This window comes from Colossoma macropomum, unplaced genomic scaffold, assembly GCF_904425465.1.
Source record: "Colossoma macropomum unplaced genomic scaffold, Colossoma_macropomum, whole genome shotgun sequence".
Classification (NCBI taxonomy): Eukaryota; Metazoa; Chordata; class Actinopteri; order Characiformes; family Serrasalmidae; genus Colossoma; species Colossoma macropomum.
Genome location: NW_023494784.1, coordinates 3,677,957 through 3,697,872, shown reverse-complemented (window position 1 = coordinate 3,697,872; position 19,916 = coordinate 3,677,957). Strand labels below are relative to the sequence as shown.

At 39.6% G+C, this 19,916-nt stretch overlaps 1 protein-coding gene across 3 annotated transcripts in view; it reads left to right on the top strand.

Moving 5' to 3' along the window:
• lrch1 (leucine-rich repeats and calponin homology (CH) domain containing 1) overlaps nucleotides 1-19,916 on the top strand; it is a 98,923-nt gene extending 79,007 nt beyond the window's left edge. Inside the window, exons 17-20 of one of the 3 annotated variants that reach the window (XM_036576065.1) lie at nucleotides 2,508-2,617; nucleotides 3,797-3,934; nucleotides 4,024-4,101; nucleotides 18,994-19,916. In XM_036576065.1, the coding sequence (XP_036431958.1) occupies nucleotides 2,508-2,617; nucleotides 3,797-3,934; nucleotides 4,024-4,101; nucleotides 18,994-19,107 (440 nt within the window). In that variant the 3' untranslated portion in view covers nucleotides 19,108-19,916. Of the gene's footprint in view, nucleotides 1-2,507; nucleotides 2,618-3,796; nucleotides 3,935-4,023; nucleotides 4,102-12,163; nucleotides 13,068-18,993 lie in introns of those variants that run through there. The other 2 variants (XM_036576073.1, XM_036576057.1) reach the window with 2 other exon arrangements.

Below are 19,916 nucleotides of genomic sequence, written 5' to 3'. Positions count from 1 at the left end.
AGCAGGATCGGTCTCCGTAGAAAGAGAACACGGTTTCCCTGGGGCTTTAAAGAAGGTATTAAAAATATCGTTCACAAATCAGAGCCATGGAATCGTTTTAGTATCGATATTGGAAACGTTTTAGCAATACTCATCCCTAATCATGACACCTCCTGCCTCCTGCTCCTGCCTCAAGTCTCCTTCCTCATGGTAAGAATAAAAAATGTAATTTCCTGTATGAAACAGAAGGTGCTCTTTTTTTGGCTCTGACCTCCTTTGGTGGCCTTATTTGTGGATTATTCCACGGTGATCTTTATGCTGTACTGTGAGAGAGAGAGAGAGAGAGAGAGAGAGAGAGGGACATAGAGAGAGAGAGAGAGACAGAGAGAGAAAGAGAAAAAGAGAAGGAGAGAGAGAAAGTGAGAGGCATAGAGAGAGAGAAAGAGAGAGGGAGAGAGACAGAGAGAAAAAGAAAGAGGGACATAGAGAGAGAGAAAGACAAAGAGACAGGGACATAGAGAGAGACAGAGATAGAGAGAGACAGAGAAAGAGAAAGAGAGGGACATAGAGAGAGAGAAAGACAGAGAGAGAGAGAGAGGGACATAGAGAGGGAGGGAGAGAGAGAAAGAGAGAAGGACATAGAGAGACAGAGAGAAAGAGAGAGGGACATAGAGAGAGAGAGAAAGAGAGAGGGACATAGAGAGAGAGAGAGAGAGAGAGAGGGACACAGAGAGAGAGAGAAAGAGAGAGGGACATAGAGAGAGAGAGAGAGAGAGAGATTGAGGTTGAGCTCTACTGGTTTTAAATGAGCCCTGAAGTCCAGCTTCCTCCGCGTGAGGGAGAGGGGCCGAACTTTTCTGACCTTTCTCTAATCGCCTTCATTCATCTGTTCATTCTTTACACTTTGACCTTTCATCGCTCTTTCCCCATCCTTACACTGCTCCCTCTCTTTTCCCATTCCTCCCAACCTTCATCCGTTCATTTATCTTCTTTTCCTTAAAGCTGAACATACACATCTTAAAAAAGCTACCAGAACAGGGAGCAGAATTTCTCTACTTTCCTTCTCTGTCACTGTTCTCTCTTTTTCTTCTCGTTCTGCTCTCTTTCTTCTCTCTGTCTCTCTTTCTCTCTTTCTCCGTCTCTTGCTCTCTCAATCTCTCTGTTTTCTTTCTGTCTTTAATGTTTTCTCACTCTACTTCTCTCTCTGTGTCTCTCTTTCATACTCTTTCAGTCGTTGCTCTCTTTCTTTGGTTTCACTGTTTTCTCATTCTTTACTATTCTTCTCTTTCTTTCTTCTCTCCATCACTTTCTCTTTCACTGTTTCCTCACTCTTTTTCTCTTTGTTGAACGTTCTTTTCTTCCTTTTCTTTCTCTGTCCCTCTCTATGTTTCTTCTCCATTTCTCTCTTTTCGCTCTTTCATTTCACTGTTTTCTCACTTTTATCATTCTTCTTTGTTCTCCATCACTTTCTCTTTCACTATTTTCTCTCTCTCTTTAACATTCTTTTCTGCCTCTTTCTCTATCCGTCTCTCATTTTTTCTTTCTCTCTTTAATGTTTTCTCACTCTCTATTTCCCTGTGTGTCTATCTCTTTCATTATCTTTTCACTTTTTCTTTCATTCCACTCTTTTCTCTATCTTTACTATTCTCTCCATCACTTTCTCTTTCACCCTTTTTTCGCTTTCTCTTTCTTTAACATTCTTTTCTCCCTTACTTTCTCTATCCCTCTGATTTTTTCTTTCTCTTTAATGTTTTTTCACTCTCTATTTCTCTGTATGTCTCTTTCATACTCTTTTCACTTTTTCTTTCATTCCACTGTTTTCTCACTCTATCATTCTTCTCTTTCTTCTCTCCATCACTTTCTCTTTCAGTGTTTTCTCACTGTCTCTCTTTCTTTTCTCATTATTTTCTCTTTCTTCTCTCTTTTTCTCTCTCTCACTTTTACATCCTTTTCTAAAATAGTAACAAATAATTAGATTAGTGTTCAAATAGCCGAGCGAAACTGTGAAGTGCGAGTGGATGTTTTTCCTGACCGTCTCAGTGGCCGCTGTTCGAGGCCTTTAGCACCAGATAACTCTCTCGCATCTTGTCTGGTCACATAGCGGGTGCTGGCATTTGTTCCACGGCTGCTCGTTGGTTCCACCTTGTGGCCGGTACTGGAACATCATCTGTGCTGTGATGAGCTGCTTTTGCTTCAATCTTCCACTTAAGTGTTTGACATCTGTAGCCGATTCTGTAAGAACTTATGGAATAGATGTGGGCAATATGGCAAAAATCTAACATCACAATACATTTTATGATACGCATCACTGTGTTTACTTTATCCGACTATACAGTCAAAAATACTGTCAAAAATCATGAATACAATGATTTGTATCCAGTGTTTCACTGTGTCTCCACTGTGTTTCAGTGCATCTCCTAAAGTTAAAGCTTAAGTTCTTTTCTCTTCTGTTTTTTTTTTTAATATAAAGCAGAAATGGCCACATTGGTACACACTAGTTTTGAATATTATTTTTATGTTTCTGTCAGTGTTCCTAAGGACCCATAAGAGTCTGGAATCAGTGGATCCTCAGTTCACCATGAGAAGGAAGATGGAGCAGCTTCGAGAGGAGCTGGAACTCATGGAGCAGCTCAGAGAGGTCAACACACACACACATGCCTGCACACACACACACACACACACACACATACACAAACACACAAAAATCTTAATAAGTGTCTCACATAGAGCTTCTCTCACTGCTGTGATATGGTGGGAAAGAGTGTTTTCCTGCCCAAGTTTAATAGTACAGTAGATGTAAAGAGCTCTCTGGACCAGCTTCTACAGCCTCGAACAACTAGCCTGGTAACAATAGCCTGGTGACAATTGTCTGGACCACCCAGATTACTGTTATGCATAGAAGTTTTAACTAGTTTTTAATCACCTCAAACAGATTTTAAATGCACACAGACTTTTATTTTGGAAAATAAACTTAGACAAATATTACAAACAAATGAGAGAGAAAAAAATCATGACTAGGCCTGATATAAAATAATTTTATAGAAAATGTTGTTGCTGATATTGAGCTAGATTAAAATGATTTACTAATCTAATTTACAAAGTATAACTAAAGAAAGTATAAGTAAATTTGACTGTGAGTGTAAAATGAGTGATGATAAGTGGAATTTTGTCTATTACTCTGTATAACTACCGGTGGGCCGCCCAGAAAACGCTGAGCAAAACACCAGTGGTTGGAAATTAAATAAAGGATTTTTTAATTGATATCATTCCTCAAGCAATTGTTATGTACCGTTACACGATTTTGCTTTAATTGTAATTAATTCTAATACTTTCAGTGACTATACAGCGTATACCTGCCTATCACATAGACTATACTAAAGGAAGTGCATCACTTTTTACACAATATCCGCAAAAGTATGTGGACACTACTAATTATTGAGAACAGGTGTATAAAATTAAGCACATAGCCATGCAACCACCATAGGCAAACACTGGCAGTACAACGTCATAGGATGCCAATTCTGCCACAAGTCAGTCTGTGAAGCTTCTGTCCTGCTAGATCTGCCCTAGACAACTGTAAGTGCTATTAGTGTGAAATGGATGCATCTAGGAGCAACAACAGCTCAGCCACGAAGCGGTAGACCACGTAAACTCAGAGCGGCGCCATTGAGTGCTGAAGCGCATAGCATGTAAAAATCGATTGTCCACTGTTATACTATGGAAATTTGTTCAGCAAACTCATATAGGTGCGGTGTTCAGGTGTCCACATACTTTTGGACATATAGTGTATGTTTACTCTCTTCATTTCTCTGTACAGAGCATCGAAAGCAGGCTTAAAGTTGCTCTTCCTGAAGACCTCGGCTCCTCCCTCATGGACGGGGTGGTTCTCTGTCATCTAGCCAATCACATTCGACCTCGCTCTGTCGGCAGTATCCACGTCCCGTCCCCCGCAGTAGTACGTTTACATGCACACACACACACAATGTATTTTTAACCCTTAATTCCGCCTCATCTGCAACCCCTCTGTCTGTGTCTGACCCTCAGCCGAAGCTCAGCATGGCCAAGTGCCGCAGGAATGTGGAGAACTTCCTGGACGCTTGCAGGAAGATGGGCGTTCCTGAGGTGAGTGAAGCTGCTTCCTGCAGAGCCAGCAGGGGCCACTGTGTGTGCAGGTGAACCTTATGACACCATCAAACTTAATATTGTTATATAACATTTGAAAAACAGTCTGCATACTGCCTGTCAAAAGTTTGGGGACAACTCTCAATTCAAAATGTTTTGAATACAAATGAGAATTCTTTGTGAGTTTGTCAGTAACTTACCGTAGTAAAGGGAAACTCCAGCCAAAATGAAAAGTTTAGCCATTGCTACATCTGTTGTAAACATGCCTGCTCACCTCCTACTGTGGTGCCACGATAGACTTCAGAGCACGAAGTTACACAGATCCTTTATCCTGTAGAAATCAGCCAGTCAAATCACACACAAATTACATTACTGGACCTTCTCAGGTTATTCTCCTGTTTTTCCATCTGAATTTACATGCCCAAATCTTAAGGCAAATTATTCAGTAACTGCATGAAGTGAATATAAAGTGTCGTTTTTTTCTAAAAGCTCCCTTCAGATTAACAGAAAATGTGTTTTATGATCATAAACATAATGCCATATGCTTATAATTTACTGCTGAAAGCCAAAAATCTTGGACACACTTTGTATTTTTTATAAAAATAATTTTTACAGAGCAGATCACTGAAGAGACGCCGTCTGAGATCCAGTTTACAGCTCAGATTTGTGAAAAAATGTCCACTTTGAGTCGAAAAGAGTTCAGCTTCTTTTATTATGAAGTTTTAAAACTACATCACCCATCTATTTGACTGGAAAGAAGACAGTTACAGCTCTCATACGACCCCCACCTTTTGAATGTAGCTTATGAAATATAAAAGTTATGAAGTAAAGAATATGACGAAGTGCATTTTGGAACCACCGGTGGTTCCACGGAGTTAAAGAGGTACTAATCCAGCTCGAATAAGGCTTTTGATTAACATGAAGCTGAGAGTTGAATACAAATATGCTCAAAGCTTTAACATGTAGCTGCTTTATGATCACTAAACCTTTACTGACTTAATTGAAAAGTATCAGCGCAAAATCCGAATTTCAGTCCCTGAACTTTGACAGGCAGTGTACAGTCTCTATTTAGAGGGAATTTTATTTAGACCATGCGAAAGCCTCAGGCCGCATGTGCTGCCACTGTACATTGTAACGTGGTGAGGGTTTATGATGACCTGCACACACCGTGATCGCTGGGAAGAAATCTGAACCGTGACTGTGAAACATGCTCCTGGGTCGGCAGCCTTTTTAACCAATCACAGCCATCTGATGCTGTCAGTCTGCCCCTCCTTCTACTTTTACAAGCAGTTTTCAGTTAATAAAATTAAGCAAAATTGTTTATTTGTGGAACATATTGAAACACTGACCATCAAAATTCTTCATCAAAATTCAAAACAGAGCGTCCGATTCACGATACTGTCATATGGCATTGAAACCAGCCGTGATTGGAGCAGAAGTGAAGAATCAGCTCCACTTACTATATAGATGCACTTGTTAGTGTGTGTTGTGCTCGTATGAGTGGATCAGACACAGCAGTGCTGCACTGCTGTTTTGCAGTCCTGTTTTTGATATAACAGGGGAAATAGGAAGTGGCCAGGCTCCTCATAAACCAACTCTGGTAATATCAAATTACACTGCTGTCCTTTAGTCACTCAGAACATTGAAGCTGCATCTCATTGGCTCATAGAGGAGCAAGAGGATGACTTCAGACGGCTGTGATTGGTCAAAGAGATTGTTAATACAGGAGAATGTGCTACTTGATGAAAGTATATACGTGCAAGTCACACATGCAGGTCCAGTGAAGGAGGGAGTGTGAAGATGTGAAGGCTGATGTAAAACAGAGCCAACATTATATTTTCCTGGTTTAATTACACCCAAGAAACCAGGGGCTTCACTGGGGGGCTCCTTCATGTCTTTTAAACAAATAGTTAACATTTAATCGATACTGGGATGATTAACCAGCGAAAAACCTCTCCGAATTGATCCGTAGCCCACAGTCGAGATCAGATCTGAAGCTGAGAATCAGCACTGCTTTACAGACTGATCTAACGCACAGACCTCTAACTGGCTGTGTGAGGTTGCCTTAAAAGAGAATTGCGTTGATTTTCTAAATTTTTCCATAATTCTGTTGTTCAGTCAGAGCAGTTTATTGTGGAGAAACTTGTACACTCTGATTTCTTTACAGTGGTGGTGATAAGAACTGGAGATGTCTGCAATTCAACTGGAGATGAACCTCTGCTTGCATGAAAGCAGATAGACATCCTTGTGTATATAAAAATTAATACATAAATTTAAACAGGATGAAGCTAGAGGTCTGCGCGGGACTGTTTTTTTAGGCCCGCTCCCGCAGAAAATCTGAATCATTTGTCCCGCTCCCACCCACAACTGAAACGTTATGTCCCGCTCCCGCCCACAACTGAAACGTTATGTCCCGCTCCCGCCTGCAACTGAAACATTTTGTCCCGCTCCTGGTAAACGAAGCGTTTTGTCCCACTCTCTTCCGTCAGTGTGAACTGACATCCAATATCTGACACAGTCCGTTCACAAATACATTATTCTCTGCTGAAATAACGTGGCAGTCATGGTCATCAGGCTCACTGTGAGTAACTTCACCAAACGGCATTTATTCCCAGTAAACACAAAGCAGTAATTAAACCACAGAGCGATTATTTTTGTTGTTTTGCTGGGCAGCTGTGGCCGTCGGACTGAAGGCTCCACCGTCTCTGTAAGCTGCGAGAATTAGTGTGTTGTTCACATGATCGGCTGCTTTGCAGCTCTTTAGAATGACTTCATTCATTTATTTGTTTTACATTATGAAATAATTTTATATTGTTATATATTCTGAATATATATTATTTAGTGATCGTTTTGCTATATTTAAGCTGTTCATTAATTTGCGGGATTTCTCTTCATGCGCCTACAGTGGACTGGTTACCAGCTCACTCAGCACAACGCTGAAAATACCGCAAGGTATTGTGGCGAGTCCAGCGGGAATCCCAAGGGAGCGCAGACCTCTAGACGAAGCCGTTTGTTAGGAAACTCTGTAGGCTGTCATTATCTTTGAGTGCTGCCACCACTGCGGTATGAAAGGTGAATAGAGTGAGGATAGTAGGTCCCAAATGATGTTTAGAAGATGTTAAATGTATGACAATAGACATTATCTTCATATCAGTCCCTCTTTAGTCTGCCTTTTGCAGTTCTCACATTCTCCTGCGTTTAGGCTCTGGGTCCGAGAACTAATCTGATTGGCCTGCTTTCTCTTTGGCACATCATAGATGAGCTCTGATTGGAGCTCTCTGTGTGTTTGTCCTGACATACTGTCTGTATACAAGGGTAAACTTTGTTTTTAGAAAAATGTGCACAAATCCCACGTTAACAAAAATATTCCACATGTAAATACAAAGAAGAATGTAGTTCTTCACCAGAGATCGATAAACAAATGTTCTGGAGGCTCAGCCCACAGCCTATAAGGAGAAAATACCAATATGGTGGTACGTCAGGAGACGAGGGCTGTTTTCAGAGATTATACATTGATTAGATGCGTCAGATCCTGGAGTTGCACTTTCACACAGATTCACACTGCCTCCCACTGGACTGTCATCATGTCTCTGGATTAGTACGTCAATACCATGGCTTTGGGCTTCCTCCATTACACCATGGTCACCGCTCTGCTGTTACTGTCCACCAGCTGGTGTCCGGTCATCAGAACGCCGGTGCATGGGTTCACACAGCGCTCACTCAACAGTTCATCTTGACCAACTTCAGTTTTAGATGAATGAAGAAGTGAATGTGAATGTGTGAAGGAGAAATAGAGAACAGCACTGCTCAGTTCTCTTTCAGTTACTTTGGTCCTTGACCTTTTTATTACTCAGCAAAACTTTGCTCCTAAAAAGATGTTTGCGTATCACACTTAGCTAGCGCTGAGATCAGTTTCTGTTCATGCCTGCAGGTTTCTGTTCTACTTTTACTGGGTTTCCTGATATCAGAAATTCAATCTGAACAAATTACGTTATTAATAGTTGTGAAAAATGAAATTTCAGATATAAAAACTCTTAAAAATTATTTAATATATAATAAAATTCTAATAAAAGTCTTATTGTTTAGCGTGTAAAATTTCCATCGTCACTTGTAAGAATTCTTGTCTTTTCCCGGTTTACTTTAATGTGAGGAACAATTTTTACTAGTATGAATAAATTTTTTTTTATGATTTTTATGAATTCTGTTAGAACGTGTAATTAAAATTCTGACATGGACAAATTCAATTTTTACTTGAATTAAATTTTTAAATTTGAATTACCACGTTAAAATTTCGTTGCATACAATTTCTTTTAAATTTACCATACTAGTAGAAATTGTTGCCCCTATAAAAATAGACTGGAAGTGGAACTGGAACTGAATTCTTACCATTTAATTCCAACCGGTAAAATTCTACATTTGACGATAACACTAAAATACACTTTTTTCTTATTAGTGTGAACCTTTTTTTTGTTCAAGATAAATTTCTGGTATCAATATGTGAACGAAAAGCTGAAACACTGTACCATAAAAGTCTGTGGCATTACACATTTGTTACACCAGTGCTAGCAGAGACATTATAAAGGAGGAGGAGACAGTGCACTGGTTGAAAAATGAATAGGAAAGCTCCTAATGCCAAACATGGCGTCTGTTTACGGAGAAAGTCTGGGAAAGTGGGAAAAGCCCCCCCTTGTTGTGGAAATGTGTGTATGTGAAAAAAGCAACAGCCTGAAAAAACACTTGCTTGTGCATTATTTGAGCCAAACACTGCTATCTTTGCAATTTTTGTCAGACAACTATATTTAAATATGTTTTTGAAAAAGGATATTTGGCCTTTAGTGTCAGGTTTTTAGGTCTCTATCCATTTAAAGAGATCATACAAGAGATGGTCTTGTATGACTGATTAAATAATTGTCTGTAAGTGTCGCCAAAATGACCGCAGAGTGGACAGACTAAGTTATCTGAGAAGGTTGCGAACGTAAGATTCTGTAGCTTTTCTTAAAGATTCCTTCAAACGTTCTAACAAAACTGCCAACATGACGCTGATGGTGATCACCATTTGTTTACGTTGTGTTACAGTCTGAGCTGAGGCAGTTACTTGTATTGTAAACATTGTGCCATCGACAGAATGGGCATCATAAAAGTTGCTCAGTGGATCTCAAGGAGAGAAAAACAGCAATGCAGATTTTCAATCAGTACACTCAGAAATAAGGGTATGAATCTGTCACTGGGTCAGTTCCCCTCTTGTCACTGGGGTGGAACCCTCAGGGGTCCATCTCAGTACCTTTAGTCAGGGAACATAACTGAACCATAATCCACTGAAATGATATGTTCTAAGCTGTACTGACTCCACACACCCCGTCTCGTCTCCAGGCTTTTATTTTACTGTTCTGTTTTAAAACATTCGGTTATGAAAAGGAACAAATACAAACTTTTCACCTGGACAAACTTATTTAAGGATCACAATCAGACCTTAAAACCACTGTTGGAGCTTTGAGGGAACATTTACACTGTTTGTACCTTGAAGAATGAAAAATCTACCTGAACAGAACCTTTATTTCTAACAGTGTAAGGCAGACCAAGGGGCTTGGAAACCTTAGAGACCTCCATATTTTTGTTCTGATTGTGATCCAGTAGCCACATTTTTAGCAACTACTGCATTGAAATGTGCTGCTTAGTTCAGAACCGTGTTTAAATGAACCTTTTAGTGAATCCTTAAGTAAGTATCTAACAGAGTTTCAGTTAAGCATCATAAAGCACTTATAGCGATGTGCAAAATTAGCCTAGCGCTTTAGCATTATAGTTTCACAGCCAAAACAATGATTCCTGTGGAAAAAAGTAATTGACTTTCTGGGTCTGTCGTACCCAAAGACGCATTTTGGCAAGGTTTGCTTTCCCAAAAAGCACCGCAAACAAAGCTCAGTGCCAGAAAAACAGTAGATCCCAGGCAGAAAGCATATATCGGTCTGCTGACTGTCAACTGACTGTTTGCCACTGCTGGTCCACCCTCAGGCCACCCAGATTACTGTCCTGCATACAAGTGCTAGCTAGTTTTTAATCTCCTCAGACAGATTATAAATACACAGAGACTTTTATTTTAGAGAATAAACGTGCACAGAAGAGAAAAAAAATTGATTAGACCTGATATAAAATAGTGTTATAGAAAATGTTGTTGCTGACTCTACTAGATTGTACTAGATTAGAATTATTTACTAACTAATTTACAAAGTATGACTAAAGAAAGGAAGAAGGGAAAATCAGTAAATTGGACTGTGAGTGGAAAAAGAGTGATGATAAGTGGAATTTTGTCTAACACTGCGTAACCACCGGTGGACCGCCCAGAAAACGCTGAGCAAAACGCCAGTGGACCACCAGCTCTCCCTTCAGTGGGCCGACAATGGTCCACTGTTCTCTTGCTATCAGGGATAATAGTGGTTGAAAAATACGTCTCTCCATCTTTCTGCTTCTTCTGTACGACTCTGGAAACACAGTGAAACCATCACTACGTCTGACCGGCTAAGAATTTTTACAACCGACCACAAAGTGGAGTGAGCTCAGTCCAAACCATGCACAAACAGGAACGCTGGTCCATCATTTGCCTAGTAGAGAGTACTAAGCTAAGCTAGCTCATGCTTGGCGAATATTCATGTCCGCTGTTTACGCAGCTTGTGCTTTTGCCATGCTTGCTTCACCACTTCGGCTTTGCTTCAGGTTGCACACAAGTTAATTTGGAGCTGTTTCTGCTCATCTGTTATGTTTTTTACAGCATTCGTTGATTAGCATTAGCCTAAACTGGTTTCCAGCTGGCTGCTGTAGCAGCTCGGTGAGGAAGAGCACTTGCAAACATTGTTGGATTACGTTTTTGGTGAGTGCTCTTATCCAGAGTGACCTAAGAAAGTCCTTTGTTGTCTACTTAGAAAAATTTGCCTCATGTTAGTGCAAATACTGTCTAAACATGACTAGCGTCAGGCTAATGCACTGGCGGTAACAGGTATCAGTGCTAATATGTGAAAACAGACAGATTGTTTTTTCTTTTCGTTAAGTTGATTTTCGCTGCTCTGAAGCAAATTTAAGCTTGTGTGTTGTTTTTGTAGCTTAGCTGCTTTGTTTCTTGTAATGCTGCTGCTGCTCTCTTAGCCTGCCTGCTGCTAGCTTGCGTTTGTCCACTGCTGCATACGCTGCTTTAGCCACACTGACCACCTGCAAAAGAGCATCCGCCTCCTAACACCTCAGCCTGACACACCTGTCCACTGAGAGAGAGAGAGAGATAGATAGATAGATAGATAGATAGATGGATAAATAGTTAGATATTTAGATTGATAGATAGATAGATAGATAGATAGATAGATGGATAAATAGTTAGATATGTAGATTGATAGATAGATAGACAGATAGATAGATAGATAGATAGATAGAAAGATAGAAAGATAGATAGACATAGATAGATAGATACGTAGCTAGATGGATGGATAGATAGATAGATAGATAGATAGATAGGTAGATAGATAGATAGCGTTCTCTCTTGAAGATAGCTCTCCTTCTCAGTGGTCAGCAGGGCCTGAGTGGCTGTCCGGCTCTTTAAGCGTTCTCATTCTTGACCTTCTGAGCACTAACTGCCTTTCTTCTTTCTTCCTGTTCTGGACTGACGGACGACCTCTCTTCTCCTTCTTGTGTTCCTGTTCCTTCCCTTGTTCCTTCTTCCTACCCTCCAAATTTCTCTTTCATTTGTTGTTTGTGTATTTATTTGAAATACATTTGTTTTTACTTGCTTGGATCTCCACTTCCACCTACTCTTTCCTTCTCCTTCGTATTTCTCATTTTGCTCTTATTTTTTCTCTTGGTATATTTCTCTCCCCCCACTTTCTGTCCTTCCCTCCCTTTCTCCCCCCTCTCTTTCTCTCCCTCTCTGCCCTTCTTTCTCTTTCCCTCTCTTCCTCTCCCCTCTTTTCCCCTCTTTCCCTCCCTAACTCTCTCCTCCTCTGTTTCCCTCACTCTCCCTATATGTCTATCTCTCCCACTCCCTCCTCTCTCTCTCTCTCTCTCTCTCTCTCTCTTTCTCTCTCAGTCCTCTCTCTGTTCGGCGTACGATATTCTGCAGTGTTCCCTCAGGCCGGTCAGGGCCACAGTCCGAGCGCTGGTGGCGCTGGACAAGAGCGAGAAAGCGAAGGAGGTGGACGGAGGGATGAACGGAGAGGAGAAAGAAAACGAGAGCAAGAGCGTCGCTCCCTCTCAGGCTCCGCCCACTTCCTGGCATATCTGGGATCTGATTGGTTCGAGCCTGGTGCACCTTTTCTGCCTGCTGCTGCTGTTTGTGGCCTACAGCTGGAGCGAACTGACATAACACTGACCACCCCACCACTCTAGAAAGCACACAAAGCACACCAGACCTGCCAGATCCTGGGAAGGAAAGTGGTCAGAGCTCCCCCTGCTGTTTGGGTGCAGAGCAGGCTAAAGGGGAATTCCACTGATTTTGAATTCTGCATAATTCAGCAATTTTAGATGTAAACAGAGTCATTCAGAGTGGTTTGACATGAAATGGTTCACTGTCGATAAGCTTTCCGAGATTTCTTCACAGTGGTGGTGATAGGAACCAGGGGTCACCATGACTACAACACGAATATAGACATTTTATCCAAAACCACCGTTGAACCTACACAAGTCTTCTGAGGTTTATATGGAATATTGATGATGGTAAAATAGTGGGAAATCTGAAAAAATATGTTTTCTTTGGGGACTATTTTGCTTCACAACACCCTGCATGTATCCCTCCACCATGAATGGTGAGGGAGCTTTTAGAGGTGGACGTCTGTTTCCTATCACCACCACTATGAACAATTCTGACTCGATAAGTTTCTCTAGAACAGAGCGTTTCACACCAAACCACTCTGAATGACTTTACGTCTCAGCCATTTAATTATGCAGAAAATTGGAAAAATTGGTGGGGTTCCCCTTTAGTAGTCTTTCCCCAAACTGACTACAGAATCATGCAAATTATGTTACTGTCACATCTCCCACTCACTGAGGCCTGGGTTTGTAGTTTAGTGGTATTTTAATCTTCACTCGGTAAAATATTCTGCTGTTATATTGTGTTAGTAGCTGCTTTGCTTGTATGGTTGCATTATGACCGATTCACAGAAGTTCCAGCTGTAAGTGATTTTTAATCCATTTTCAAAAATTTCCCTATAGCGAAATGAATGGCGATTTAAAATGCTTTGAACACAGCCAGCAGGTGGCGTAGTTCTGCACTTTCCCTCCCCATAATTCAAGGTCTCCCCCAACACCTGAGGAATGTCTTAAAATTACACATAGGCTTTATTACAGTAATATTCCAGCAAATATCTCATCCTCATCGTCTCATAATCAAAATAGGCACAGATGCCATGTTCAAAGAGCTTCATTTCAGAGATAAAGGAGTCGTTTATTGAGCGTTTAAAATCAGAAGTAAATTGCATAGCTAGAAACAGCAGAAACCATCTTAAAGCCTGAATTTTGTCTGTACATTTAACAGTATATACAGTGTCAGAAATCACATAAGTTTATTGAGATTACATTTTTAAAACAGTTCTGCATTATTCAGTCATAAAAGATGTAACAAAGTCATTCAGAGAGGTCTGATGTGAAATGCTTTGTTCTATGCTTACTGAGTCGCATTTCCTTACAGTGGTGGTGACAGGAACCAGGGGTCAGCATGAGTACAACACAAATATAGGTATTTTATTTACCATCCGAAACCACCAGTGAACCTACACGTGTCTTCTGAGGTTTATATGGAATGATGATGGTGGTAAAATAGTACTTGGGGACTATTTTCCCTCACTATGCCCTGCGTGTACCTCTCCACCATTAATAGATTTGAAAAAAATAAAATTTTATCTCAACATAAAAGAATGATCCAGCACCAGCAGGCCTCGATCATCATAATCAAGTTATTGGACCCTGGGGACAAATGTTTGGTGGGCCCCTACCTGGCTACCGCTATAAATGCCTATTTTTTCCAATTGAGACAAAACAATAGCAAGATTACCTACACATTACTGAGTGCACAGGTTAACGTAAACCCAACAACCAGTGCAACACTGTTTATCTAATAAAGCATGCATCTGCTTTAGAGAAGCTAAATATTTACCCCAATGAAGCTGACAAATTACAGTCACACAGCTGAAATGCACATAAAAAAGACAAAAGAAAGTAGCAAGTTTAGAAACTGTCGAGCATCCTAGGCTAAAGCGTACTGCCACAGCAGGCACAAGTTTTTTCTCTCCATTTATATCTTACCTCTGATGACTTTATACGCAGAAGTTGACAGTGTTTTTCTTTAAGTTGGATGGCTGATATTTTATATTTGGCTTTGGAAATCATAGATTTGGCATCTTCTCTGATAGCTTCAAATTCAAAGTACATTCAAAGGATCCAGCTCACAGCTAAAATCCTGAAAACTTGACCAGAGATAATGGATAAAGCCATTGGATCATCAGGCCTGGTCATCGTCTCATGTAGTAACTTTCTATGAGGGAGCTTTTAGAGGTGGACGTCTGGTTCCTATCACCACCACTGTGAACAATTCTGACTCGGCAGGTTTCTCTAGAACAGAGCGTTTCACACCAAACCACTCTGAATGACTCTGTTTACCTTTTAGCCATTTAATAATTGGAACAATTCAGTAAAATTTCTCTTTACCACTTAAGATTTGACACTGAGTTGGTGTTCCAAGTGATTAGTTGACAGGAAAAGACTCGTTAGAAGAGGGAGGGAATGCTTGCATTTAAAGAAAAAGGCCATACATGATGTAAAAACCACAACTGTCAACAGATTAAAGGATATTCTGTCATCCATAGGCACATACACACAGTCTATGCAGAAGTTTTAATACCCCGGTCAAATTACATTGTTTTGTTGCTTTGAGCTGAAAATAAGTTAAAGCAGTACTGCATAATATTTTGTTAAAACTGAAAGAAGTAGCATTACTGAGCATAGGGAAAAGAAGGAACACACTAAAATATGATGTGTGAGTCGCCCTGAAATAATCATTTAAAGTCAGAGACACTGCGAAAGATTTGGTGGGAAGATTTTTGGACCATGTCTTTACATATTAACATCACACAGACAGGCTCTAAAAGAAGGTCAGACTCAACATTTCGGTCTCAAATGCAAAATTGTTATGCTCATGAAGATGTGATGACAACAGTAGATAATTCACTCACGTCCTCAGAAGACACACCCTTGCACATCATCGTGTGCAATTACACATATCCACCAGAGAGGTCTCCAAATCCCCAAATCCTACATAGTGCTCCTATAGAACACACTTAAATATGACATTTTTCTGCAGTTTTTGTTTCAAGGGTTTCATTTCCAAAATGTTGCATATCTGTTTATAACAATTTTGAACATAGCGAGTTTTTTGAACTGCTGATGTTAATATAAACATAATTTCTCTATTAAAGATGGTATTAATCATAATATAGCAGTTGATATTTCTTGTAAGTGTGAAGCCCAATACCAACAACACATCATTAAAAAAATAGAACATTTTCAAAAATAGTCTGTAATGCATTTTGCTATGAATACCTTCAGTTATTTGCTGAGTTTAACATGTTAGAAAAACAGTAAAATATAAAAAGTGCCATATCTTTTGCACAGGCCACATTTTATGTTTTGTTTTTACCCAGTATGTTAAATTCAGCAAATAAACAGTAACTATGCATTAAAAAGTGCAGTATGTTTTCTGTGGAGGATCTTATTTTCACTTAGACAATCAACAAAACGCAGAGTTTGACCAAACTTTTGCATACGACTGTACTTTTGCCCGCTCATAACACACATCACACATTCCAGTCTTCACATATCTAAGTTTATTCACAGTTCTCACATAAATGTTGAGCAGAATAGGATTAACAGCTGATTAGCCGCTGCACAGTAACATCTAATAAATCACATGCCACTCTGGTGAACAAGCTTGAGACATCAGAGCCCCCTAGTGGCTAAAACAAAGCATAGCAACTCACACCTTCTACACTGTACACAACACATTTACAGTCATGTGGGTTATTTATTCATCCTCAGCACGTTTACCTGTCAGATTTGATTCTGTTTGGAAGATGAACAGTGTTACGTAACATAGCGTCGTATGAGGATCTTCTAGTTCGCTAAGTGGCTTCTGGGACTGTTTTATTCTGTTTTAACAAGACTGAGACTTGACTGCACTGCACTGAAGGGCTAATCAACCACATGCAAGCGTGTAAATAGCAGCAGCTCTGGATGTGGATTACGCTTTGTTTTCGGGGCAAAGTCACAAGAACTTGCACTTTTTTTGGTGACATTGTTTCGAATATGTGAGGGTGATAAAAATGTCTAATTTCACACTATTTTCATTTCATAGAACACGGCAAATATCCATATTATCAATCTCTAAAGGTAAATTTTTTTTTTCTTTCTCCTTTTTTTTTTTAACTCGCTTCGGTTCCTCCATGACTGCTTTGCTGCTCCACACCAGGTTCTTTTCGGTTGCGATGACAGGCTGTTTTCTGTTTAGTGCTGCTCCTTAAGGCTTTATAGGGTCAATTAATGTGAAGGCCTTTCTGACTGACCATCTCAGATTTGTTTCATAGTTTCAGGAAATAATGTCATTGTGTCCAAAGGATAGTATGTAAAATTTCTGGCTTGTATCTTCATTAGTTTCAGAGATTTACACACTTTTAAAAGATGGCCTTAATTTTTTGCTTTATACTGAACGTTATGGAAAACTACAAACGTTTGATAAGTCAAAACTTTTGAACTATTGATGCGAGACACATGGGATCTTCAGGGATTGTTCTTTGGTTTAAGAAGTTTCAAGCTACCATGTTTACCATTTCAAAAGCATGTTTACTGAAAGGACAAAAATATGACCTGAAAAAAAATTGGAACAACTTTGAGATTCTATAACTCTACATTGAAGCACATCAGATATTTGAAGATATGATATTTATTAGTCATATTGCAGTAATTTTTTATAAATTAGTATTAGTCTTATAGTAATAAACATTTCTGATATATGAGCCATTAAAAATCACAAAAAAAATCCCTCTTTTTTAAACTTTTTTTTTTATAAACTTTTCAAATGCATTATTATATCTGATTAGCACTACTATAAAATAATTCTGGACAAATACACATTTCAATTAAGAAATCTACCAAATATTGTTGCTATCTTAAATCACACTATATTTATTAAAGTGTCAGATACACCTAGACTTGCCTATTACCTGTTTTTGTTAAAAAAATAATACCTTAAATGTAACCACCGCAGTAGCTGAAGTGGGGTTGTGGTGACTACGGTGGTCAACCCCGCTGAGCTGGTCCACCTGACATCAGATACTGTTTCTTTACCTGAAGTTTGCTAATATCACTCTATGAAATAAAGACTTAAATAAAATAAGGGGTTTAATAAGCCAGTGAGAGGGTATCATGGTCACCACTAACACCAGTGTCCTTATTAATGTAAAGTTTTTAATAAATGAATGTACTTTTTCAAAGCAGCACCTGACCTGGTTTTTGGTACTGAAGCAAGTTTGTTCATTTTAAATGCAACCTATATACGATAAATGTGCTTCTGTTCTTTCATGACAGCCACAAGACTCATTCTGTTTATTATTCTCCTGAATACATTTCACAAAACGTAAAATATAGACTAAATATAAACATCCTACAGACACAAAATTGTATATTCTGTTTTTGATAGTTGCGCATTAATTGAAAGAATAACCCCCCAAACTCCCTGGATGAAGCATCGATAGCTCAGAAATAATGACTTGTGCACCTTTTTCACCCCCATAGCTCTCAATTTAAGGGAAAAGGCACAACCGCTTACAAAAGCCTCTGTATCTCCGAAGCTGAAGAGCCTGGATGGTCAGTCAGGGGCTTTTGATCTGAGGGCGATTTACTGTATAATGTTCTGTAAGGCTTTGCGGTTTCTATGAGGCTGTAAATGAACGGTAATAAATGTACAGTTTTGGGTTTTTCTCACCTGCGAGTTTTATTGTTGTGGTTTCTAACCATGTGCCGGTCTGAGAGAAGCAGCGGTCAGTGTCTGTGGAGGCTGGTGACTGTGTGGTTGTGAGAAATGAACGGAACTGTCTTTTCTGTCAGCATGAAATCATCCAGAGTAGGGGTGTAAAAACACATCGATCTGAAGGTGACGATTCAACTGCATCGATTCTGGAATATTGTAACCAGTTTTTTATGATTATAATAATACTCAGCCCTAAGTATGGCCTTAATTAAACTTCTTAGGATATTTTCAAATGAAATCTTTCAAAGAGCTTAGCGTGTTGTCGTTACTGTCTGTATTCCACTACTGTGTAATTAGTAATACTCACATTTGGGTATTGGGTCTATTTTTAGAGGTAATTCTGAAGTGGCGCAACCACCTAAGAGTTAGCCTCATCATGAGTTTGATGCCCAGCGAAGACACAGCCATAGACAGTTGTTGCAAGGCCGTTGTTATGGTTTCCCAGGTAGTTGCTAAGTTGTTGCTAGTCCAGTGCCATATTATCCTAGATCAGGGGTCGCAACCCAAATGTTAAGAAGAGCCATTTTGTCCTTTAAACAAAAATCAATCCACCTTGGGAGCCACACATTTTATGCACGTTTGTTCCGACAGCAGCGATAAAAAGGATCAAAACTGGAGATTCTGTGATGCATTGAATCGTTTCCTGGGTTGACCTGTCGTGACGTTTACATCCTTAATACAGACACAAACACAGTGAATCTTACTGTTTACTGCGTGTGGTCAGTTTTAAAATGTAGTCTGTGTTTGTTTTTGTCCACTCTGCTCTCATTCTTCCTGCAAACCCCTCCCCAACTCATTTATTTATGTTTGTCCTGTTCCGTGTGTCTGTCTCTCTCTCTCTGCAGGATAAGCTGTGTCTGCCCCATCACATTCTGGAGGAGAAGGGGCTGGTTAAAGTGGGCATCACTGTCCAGGCCCTGCTGGAGGAAGCCGCAACCAAACAGAACCTTTTCACATGAGAGGTCCAGAGCATGCACTCCACGCCCAAACATGAAGCCCATCTCTCTTCGGTTACGTTCACATTACAGGCAGAGTTCCTTAAAAGGTCTGTAAGACTTAAAATAGACTTTTAAGGCCATAAAATGTCTGAAAGTTCCTCAAGTTCAGCTTTTATAATCACCTTAGAATGGGATTCTCTGGGAGCAGCTGCACACAAGCTTAAAGTCACCATGCCCAATGCCAAGTGTGGGCTAGAGGGGTATAAAGACCCCAGCATTGGGCTGTGGAGCAGGGGAACTGTGTTCTCTGGAGTGAATGAGCTCCTTCCAATACCTTTGGGATCATAGAAGATCAGTAAAGGGCTTAACAGTTAATCACGTTTTATCTAAGGCTTTGTTCACACAGCAGCAAATCTGATCTCTTTCCTCATATGGGCACTGCAAAAAATGGTGTCTTGTCAGGTAAAATGATCTTAAATCTAGTCAATAAATCATATTTCGCCTGTTGAGAATGTTATAAACTTCATTTAAGATTATTTACTTTATTTCTAGGCATTTTTACTTGTTTTAAGTAGTTTTGTGTAGTAAAGTTATCTGACTATATTAGCAGATAATTTTGCTTGTTTTAAGAAATGAAACCAGCTTGAAATCAGCAAAAATGATCTGCCAGTATAATAAGATAACTTTTACTAAACAAAATTACTTGAAACAAGTGTCCAGAAATGTGCAAGAGAATCTTATAAGTGCACAACCATCTCTGAATAGGATGTTTAATAGGTCGACTAGATTTGACATGATTTTCACTTGACGATGCATTTTTTGCAGTGTGA